Source organism: Nelumbo lutea, chromosome 5, assembly GCF_056320005.1.
Source record: "Nelumbo lutea isolate HS-2025 chromosome 5, American lotus-T2T, whole genome shotgun sequence".
Taxonomy (NCBI): Eukaryota; Viridiplantae; Streptophyta; class Magnoliopsida; order Proteales; family Nelumbonaceae; genus Nelumbo; species Nelumbo lutea.
In genome coordinates, this window is record NC_142688.1 from 16,010,583 (window position 1) to 16,020,216 (window position 9,634).

Below are 9,634 nucleotides of genomic sequence, written 5' to 3' on the forward strand. Positions count from 1 at the left end.
TTCTTTTTGGTAATTGAAAGCTCTTAGAATTCATGCAATCGTGCGATCCCTATGGGCTATGGCTTCATATTATGTCTCAGGACTAAAGTTTCCATTGGTTTAAGTTAACGTAAGGGATGAATGTTCTAAATTTACAGTCGCTTTGATAGTTTGGCAATTGGCATATATGACAAAACCAGTGATAGTTAAAGACACATGAAACTTGTAATACACCCAAACATGACATCCGCGCTATTTCTCTTTTGAAAACATTGAAATTAAACTATTCAATTTTTTTACGAAAGTGCTTCTATCATGTCTAAAGATAACAGATGTTGCGCAAAACGGAGGATTATAATTCCACCAAGGGAATATTATTTGTAAAGCTTCTGTGGTAAGAATTGTTGTTGATACGTAGTGATGAAGTAATTTGGTCTTCCAATAATATCATGATATATGGCATTGTAGAATAAGAGTAACATATCGGCATTACGTAAACAGATCCCAGAAGTATTTCAGATATTTCACAACCACTTTGACGACCTTGGCACTACTCTGGTAGGTCGAACTGTTAACAACTAGGCAAGACCTTAGGTCAGTGTAAGAGGCGACATGCTTCCGTCGATCTTACCCGACTTCACTTAGCGGCCTGCCTGACGTGCCGAGCGACCTCACCCTTATGAGATCTCTCAAGGATTAACTTTTCTTTCATCTAAGGATTCTCATAACCGTATGTGTTTTTAGTGATCAATTTAACCAATGTGGTACTGGTGACTTCATCATTTAGTAGGCACACTTTTATTAGACCCACATGGTGCCAAGGTTCAAAACATAGATAAATCGATAGGGGTGTATCGGGCGAATTGATACACATTTTGGAGCCTTTTTTTATTATTTTTTTCGGAACTGGTTCTAGGGAGCCAGTTTAGGTCTCCTGTACCCCCTAAATCGGTCAGACCTCCAATACACCTATTGTAGGGGCGTATCGGAAGGGTCCCAGAACGATACGTATTTGCCGATACTGGCCGATACTTTGAACCTTGTGTAGCGCCTTATCACACACATAATTAAAGACGCACGTGTAATAGATATTTGTTCCCGGTCTGCAATGATCCTGCGATTTTTTAATGGTCTCAAATTCATCGCAATTCCGCGCGCGTCCGAAGTTCATCGCAAAATTGCATGCATTTGAAGTTCATTGCAAAACCACACACCTAAAGTTCATCGTGACTCGTCTTGAGTATGAATTTGTCTCAATCGTGCGATGAATTATACATTTATCACAGTTGTTTAATGGATTATAAACTTATCACAGGTAGTTGATCAGTTATAAACTCATCACAAAAGTCCATGGGACACCAATTCGATATCCTCTGTATTCTGATAGTCTGAACGATCACTATATACCTACACATGCCTTAGAGAAGAATCTCAAACATAAATATAATAAAAAATATATCATGAATTAAATAGATCCAAGTTAATATACGAAATCAAATTTATCATCATTCATATATAATATAGAATTCGTAAAAATAAGTCAAGCTTTAATTGCAGGGGACCCATTCAATAATTTCAACTCAGATTCATTTGATGAAATGAGTAGTAGTTTATGAATCATGATAAGAAAGCGGAAAAGCATAGAGAAAACAAATTGTTAATTGGAAGAATCCCAATCAAGCTACAAGACTATCCTCTCTTGACACCATAAACCACTATAACCCCAAGGAACTGACTCACTTTGGACGCTTGCAACCATTGGACCTGAATATAAGACAAGAAAGAGGTCGTGACACATCAAATTTGTATCTCATTTCTTGTGCTGTTGGGCTTTGAATGAGAACACAAATCTGAAGACACCGTAATCCTCCCCTGATGTTTCTGACAATCATAAAGACCTCTCGTGAAGTTTCATTTTAATAAAATCTTCCCCCGTAGTTTTGAAAAATTCTGCAATTACCTCGCTTTCATCATTATTCCTGCCAGAAAACGTTGGTCTAATGCATTAATTGTTTTGAAAGTACCCATTTTAACATTATGTCTATAATTTAGATAGAGATTTAGTATAATAATACAAAAAAAAAATTTAATTAAAAAATCCCTAGGTCAGATTAAAGAATAAAATGATTTAATTTTATAAATTCATTATGATTGAATGAAGTTTAGAAGGAAAATCTGGCATTTTGATCATATGAAAGATTTCTTAACAAGTAGCAAGGACAATTTTATAATTTTAAAGTCTTTATTATGAAGAAAATAATGCTTTTTTCTTAATAATGAGGTGAGACAATGATGGAAAGGAGATAACTAGGGATAGATTTGAGCTGAGCCGAGCCGAATAGTACGAAGCTTGAGCTTGGCTCGCCAAGATACTACAAGGCTCGAGCTCGAGCTCAAGTTTGAGCTGGCTCGAGTAAAAAAATTCATAAGCTCGAACTTGGTTTGATTCAAATTCGATTTGAGGAAAATGTTTTATAAAAATAAAAAAGTATGTATAAAAATATTTTTTATTTGATATTTAAAAATTTAGTAATTATAATAATTTTATTATATATATATATATATATCAAGTTATATTAGATTCGAGTTTAACTCATTTATTAATCAAATCCCGTAAATTAGGCTTGATTTCTATTCAAAACTCAATTGAAACCGAACCGAGCTCGAATAAGTCGTGAAGAGTTCGGCTCGAGTTCAGATAAATACAAGATATTTTGAAACTAGAGGGGAGATTTTTATATTTGACCCTATTCAAAATGATGTGAATGTGAGGAATCAAATTGTCATGATCATGCCATTAAATGCTGGTGGGGTGTATTGTGTGTGACTAATTAATTTCGCTGCTTTGAACAGTTGTTGCATTGCCGTCGAAGAACGAACATTTTGCGATGGACAATCTAGCGAGAGAAATAATCAGGCTACTTTTATCTGGCCCGGGCAGAAACATGAACTTCGAGACGGAGGGAATTAAAGTGGGAGGGGAAGCAGAGAACCAAAAAAAGTAATTTTTAAGATGGGGGTGATAGTGAAAATTGAAAATTCCCAACCAAGCAAGACTTCTAACATTAATTTGCACAAGAAAACTCAAAGGTGTCATTTTTTTTGTCATTATGAACGGGGTGGACGTGTCCAAAATGAAATATCCCTTAAATCTTGAAGTGGAGGCACCGGCTGGTTGTAAGGGGAAGACTTGGGATTGAATCCCGACTGCAATTGGATTGGAGGATGAATTACCTACTTAGCCCCGGTTGTATAGCCCTTCAAGTAAAAAAAAAAAAAAGGTGCAGGGATCTTTCATCTAACCAAGGTTTAAAGTATCAATATGTATCAGTTTGTATTAGTTGATATATATCATATTGGGAGTTTTTTGTATGTCCCTATAAAAGGTGTATTGAGGTTTTGACCGGTTTAAGAGATGGATGAACCTTAAACCGATCCTTCTAAATCAAATTAAAAAAAAAAAGACATTATCGATACAGCCCAATATGCCTCTAACAGGATATCGGGCATATCAATATTTTGAACCTTAAACCCAACCATTACAGTAGGAACTTGCATACATGACCCTTTGGTTGACCTTCTATTTGAACTTTCTAATTAGATTAAGCTCATGACTGGTTTCTAGAGTAAAATGGTTTGGTTTGATGATTTGATCTGAGACCTATTCCAAATTAGACCAAAACGGACCATGAACAACCCTTAGCCATACCCGCATACCCATCAAGAGTGCAAAGCTTGCTTAAAATTTTCAGTTATCAACAAATTGTAAAAATTAAAATCTGTGTTCTCAGTTGGGACTTTTTAAACTTTTTTTTTAAAGCCTTCACAAAACAACTTACTCTGAATATAAAAAGCCAACGGATCTCATTATCTAATTACTCCTTGGAGGGTATAGAGTCAAGCCTCGTCCATTTGTATTTGTATAACAAGTGGGAATGCAAGTTGCAAAAACTGAGATTTTTTTTTCCTGCACGCTATGACTTTAGTCCATAGAGAAACTCATATAGATGTTTCTTTAAAGGTAACCATACAATGCTCCTAACTCCTCTACGCATAGAAGGGGGTCCAGCGTCAATTATGACAGTGTTTTCGAACCGTCTTTGATCTAGACGGTCAGACTATTTGGCGTGGAAACTGTTCAAGCATTCAGTTACGTTTTATCATGTTTTTTTTGGCCAAAATCCAGTGGCTTGATCAATGATTCATTTGCCTGGGAGGGTCAAGCTATCAATTGGTTCGATCTGAACAACGTTTTTGTCATTTTTTATAATCACTATGTTTATTTTTTAGAGAAAGTTTCAGATCAGTACTTTGTAATTTGGTTAGAGTGAGAATTTGGTCATCAAACTTTAAAATACAACAATCCAGTTTCCAAACTTTCAAAATGTGACAATCTAGTATTCGAACTTTTAAAATATGACAATCCAGTACCTGCTGTTAACCAGTCCGTTACTTAGCCGTTAAGTGACGTTTGAAAAATCAAAGTACCCTAAACTGCCATCTAATTATAGTTATCAACCATCGAAACATTGATAATAAAATGAGTAGTTCCAAATTCTAGATTATTCTCAACAGTCATCAACTTTTTTGAATAGGAGAGGCTAGAATTTGAAATTGTTCAATTTTTTTGTCGATGTTTGGGTGGTTGATGAGGAAAATTATATGGCATTCAAAAATCATTTTTGACTTTTCAAATGTCACTTAACGATTGATTAACGGACTGGTTAACGGGATTATCACATTTTAAAAATTCAAATGCTAAATTGTTGCATTTTAAAATTCGAAAACGAAATTGTCACTTGAGCCAAATTACTTTGAAACTTTCCCTATTCTTTGATTTGAAATGGACTGCCCGTTCAAATCAAACAATCAAACCGCTTACTCCAAAACCAGTAGTCAAAATGATTCTAATTTCAGGCTGTTTTTAAAACATTGGAACCATAGACGTCTATTGGTATTCCGGTTCTCATTTTAGGGGTTATCATGAAAGAGAACCCAATACCTCTTGGTGGATCATCTGTCCGACGTCTCGGCTTTGAAACAAAACAATTAGAATTAGGCTTAGTTGACAGGAACGTGTATTATTCATAATAGGAGATATTTTAATTGAGAAGATACTTCGACTTGATGCGAAGAAAATGAAAAGGTTTATCTATTTTATTAGTTATTTAATTAAAATAATGGCTCAAATGTTTTGGGTTTTTCAATGAATTTTTTTGTTAATTTAAACTAATTATACCTACTTTTTCCTTCCCTTTCCTATCTTTTCTCAGCCTTAAAGAAAATATAAAAGTGCATAATAATTTTTTGAATTTGGATTTCATCCTTCAAAATACATATTTATGGTCATTAAGCCGTGGATTGAAAATATCTCTTCATGAATAAAAAATACAAATATAAAAATTAATTCCAATGCAACATTGCAAGGGCTGACGTGTAAAAATGGATTTTGTGAGGCTGAAATCCAAATTCAACATTTTCTTGAGGCAAGTTTATGGGGTGAAGAGGGTACAGATGGGTTCAATCAGAAGCCGGTGGGTAGTGGGTACCACTCAACTTGCCAGTTGCCACTTCAACGAAGGAATCTTCGTTACCCATTAGAATGAGCATTTTGCTATGATACCGAGTGAAAATCACAGATTTTGTTAAGTTTGGGAACAGTATAAATATAAATATATAGAATACAAAACCTCTTATTTTACATACATTTATACTCTTTTCAAACTGAACTGAACCCTCAATTTTCTCTGTCCCTCTTATTTTGTATTGGACCAAATACCAAAAAAAAAAAATAATAAAAGAAAGGGACTTTTCTATGTGTAATTCTTGGATTCCTCTTAAATCATAGGACCCATAAAAAGAGACGTACATGGCAAAGGTTGACCGAAAACAGCTTTAGAAGAATCCAGTGCCACACTGGATTGGTAGCTCCTTTCTTTCGATTTGTCTGTAGCTCATTTCTTTCAATTTTATATTATTTATATTTTCTTCATGATCGAAAACAGCTTTAGAAGAATCCAGTGCCACACTGGATTGGTTCGATTGGAGGTTTGGAGATCGCCATTTCAACAATTCAACACCCCTCTATTTGCCCACATCTTCTTCCACGTAGGAAGATGCGGGCAAGGCCACTGAGTGCCAACTAGTCAAGAGAAAATACCCAGAACTATCCCTAGGAGAGAAGTAGTTGTAGTTGGGGTGGACCATGGTTTTAAAATAGTCGGGTCTGTCTACTCGACAGATCTATCCAGAACTGGGCTTTTTATGATATCAACGGCTTTGATAAACGATCAGTCATCAATATTCTGTAAATCTAATCTCCACAGAGCTTATACAAACTGAAAGTCTGTATGCCATTCTTCTCTACCTTCGTTAGCCTTAGTCAATGTGTTGAAAGCTAGCCATATGAGATGATATGACATGAAAAAAAAAAAGGAGACCAAACTAACAAATAGATGCAGAGAAGAAGCAAGCCACTTGCTGTTCTCTCTTCTTCCAACTCCAGGTAACCTTTTCCTCCCTCTTCTTCTCTATGTCTAATGGCGTTTCATCATAGACGGTTGTTTAGTTCAGATTCAAATGAAACAGAATACAGTTTTTGTTTTCATGTGTGTAAGTTCATGTATCATTGTTCAGTGATCTGTGCGGAGAACTGTTCTGACTGCCTTCCTTATTCACCTTTCGATTCTCCACCACCTCCTTCTATCTCGCATATCTCACCGCCTGTTATCATCCTGGTCGCCATCCTTGCCAGTACTTTCCTTCTCGTTAGCTACTATGCCATTATTGTCAAATATTGTTTAAGCTGGAACACCCGGTCAAGGAGACCACCACCACCACCACCACCTGAATCGGACAATACCCATGAAGATTTTATTGATGAAAATCATGGCCCCATCTTGGACAATCCCATCTGGTATATTACCACTGTCGGTCTCCAGGAATCCGTTATCAATTCCATCTCCGTCTGTAAGTACAAGAGGGGAGATGGCCTCATCGAAGGCACCGAGTGTTCGGTTTGCCTCAATGAGTTCGAAGATGACGAGACTCTGCGTCTCCTACCCAAGTGTAGCCACGCCTTTCACCTCCCCTGTATTGATACTTGGCTTAGATCCCATAAAAATTGCCCCTTGTGTCGTGCACCTATCGTCTCTAACACCGCCGGGCCTCCTCTGACTGCGTCGTCGGCGCCTAATTCGAACAACTCCGCTGCCGTGGTCGAAATTCGGGTAGAGAATTCTGAGACTGACGGCGGATTTGGAAGCAATCAACCAACAGAAGGTGTGATTTGCGAAACTATGAGTGTTGGAGCTGAAAGTGAAGAACGTCAAGTCCCAGTCGAGGATGAGGAAAGGAGGGATATTATGCTTGAAAAGGAGGAACAGGAGGTTGTGCCTTCATCCCTTCCGAACTCTGGGTTTCGTATTTCCAGTGAATTGGGCCGAAGTCATCGGGAAGGGGAAGATAAGATGCAGCCAGTGAGACGGTCAGTTTCCATGGATTCATCTCAGGCTGCAATGATCAGTCTTTCTATAGCTAACTTTCTTCCATTACAATCGGAAGCGAGCTCATCTAACAAATCCAATTCGGCTATTGTTACAAAGCATGGCAGTCAAAATATGAGCATTGTGAAGCTAATCGGCAGTTCTTCTGCAAAACAATCTCTGCAGAAGGGGCCTATTTCCATGAAAAGATCATTCTCAAGCGGTGGCAAGTTCTTGTTTTCCAAATATAGCCGGAGCCGGAATTCAATCCTTCCTCTGTGAGTTTTTTCTCTCTTCTGGTTCGGGCTATATTGTGAAACAGGGATATCTTTAACCACTCTCATCAAGGTTGGAGTCCCCTGTTTCTATCCATACATAATAAAGTAATCTGTTGGCGATCTATATACAAGTGTAAAAACAGAGCCCAAGAATGAAATATGGCTAGGGAGAAGAATTTTTGTGTTCAGCCTGCCATTTCAAGTTCATAATGAGAACTGAGATATTCGCAGACCCATGCAAATATGTCTTTTATTTCTATATCCTACAAGAGATGTTAAGATGTAGTTTCCTGTGATACAATTATGTTATATGCAGGAGATTGTGGAAATTTTGAGGAAAAAATATCTTTTTTGTTTCTATATGATTTTGTCCAAAATGTTTCTTTCCAGACAGGCAAGCCTGTTTGGGTTCTGGTGATCTCCAATTCTATTAGCCTCTTTCTTTATCTATTTCCAAGGATAGTGGGCAGTATTAAGTAGTTGATTATCTATTTGTTTCCTTTATCAGAATGGATGGATGAGGATAACATTTTACACTTCTCTTTCTCTGTGTAGTCATATTTGCTTCTACCCTTGGTTATTTATACTTTACCTAGTTTGATATGTGGAGACCAAGTTTGCTACTACTATTTCATACTGAGGTGCCATCTAAAGGGTTTAACATGTTTACCTTGTTGCTTCAATAGTTCAATTATTGTTACATGTTAGTAGCATCTCTCATGCGTCATTTTCTTTCAATGATTTGCATGCTGATTTTGCTAGTCTATTCTTTTTATATATCTTCTAATAATTTAACAGTGTATTATGACTTTAAATAGAATGGATTGATGAAACAGGATTCATGTAGCCGACCCCATATAGTTGGGATTAGGCATAGATGATGATGATTCTTTTTATATCTCTGGTTCTTTTCATACAGTGAAGCTGTTGCATGGTTAGCCCTCTGCTTTAGTCAACAGTCTCTGGTTTGAGCAAAACAGCATTGCAAGATTTCAAATATAAGCAGACATTAATAGATAATTTTTTCTTGTCTACACATTTCCTTCCCTGTGGTCAATTCCTACACAATTGTTTATCAAAATGTTTCTTTTAATAAAGGGCATGATGCCTCCAAAGAAGGATTTTTAGGTAAGTTAGCTTTAACACTTCTCTTTAAAATCCTTCCATTCCCGTTTTATTTTTATTGTTCAAATAACTAGTGGTCGGTGTTATGGGCCCTGGAATAGGATCTCGTCACGGGTCGGTCCACGGGGAGAACCTCTAGTTTCCCCTTGCCCCTCCCTTTTCGTGCAGACCCTATCGTGGCGACCTAAAGGGGGTGATTTGTTCAAGAGATCACCCTAACTCTCCCTTACTTTCTTTCTTGACTGAATTGGATGCCTTATTCCATAATCGCAGCTCCTTAAATAGGAGATTACAAGAGGTAGAGTCCTCCTTGTAGGAAGACTCCTTGTTGAATTCGACTGCTTACAGATAAGACTCCTAATTTAAGAAGGATAAGACTCCCTAAGATAAATCAGACTCCTACTAATCTTCTACTAATCCTTATTGGAATAGATAAGGTAAGAAACCGATAAGATAAGATAAGATAGATAAGATGAACTGTGACTAGCTAGATAATCTGATGAGGACACCTCATCACTCCTGTTGCCGGCAGTGGTACTTCTTCCCAACGAATGCGTCCACAACATTACACCCCTTCTGGGCGACGAGCTTGTCCTCAAGCTCGAGATCTGGATATGTGTCTTGGAGGTCAGTCAAAGGGATCCAGGTGGCCTCGGCCGATGGTAAATTATCCCATTCCACCAGGACTTTGAGAACACCCCGATTGACTCTGGATCGAACAAGAGCTCGAGGTTGGGTAATGGGTCTGCCGTCCTTCAAGGGTGGTAG

General features: G+C 37.4%; 1 protein-coding gene across 1 annotated transcript; it reads left to right on the forward strand.

The window, feature by feature from the left end:
• Positions 1 to 6,293: 6,293 nt before the first annotated feature.
• LOC148850591 (RING-H2 finger protein ATL52-like) lies at positions 6,294 to 8,101 on the forward strand. Its single transcript, XM_088942985.1, has one exon. The coding sequence runs from the start codon at positions 6,519 to 6,521 to the stop codon at positions 7,743 to 7,745; it is 1,227 nt and encodes a 408-aa protein (XP_088799111.1). The 5' UTR covers positions 6,294 to 6,518; the 3' UTR covers positions 7,746 to 8,101.
• The last annotated feature ends 1,533 nt before the right edge of the window (positions 8,102 to 9,634 follow it).

Bases quoted from the DNA above. Each gene is read 5' to 3' on its own strand.
- LOC148850591 (XM_088942985.1), top strand. From the start codon at position 6,519: ATGGCGTTTCATCATAGACGGTTGTTTAGTTCAGATTCAAATGAAACA.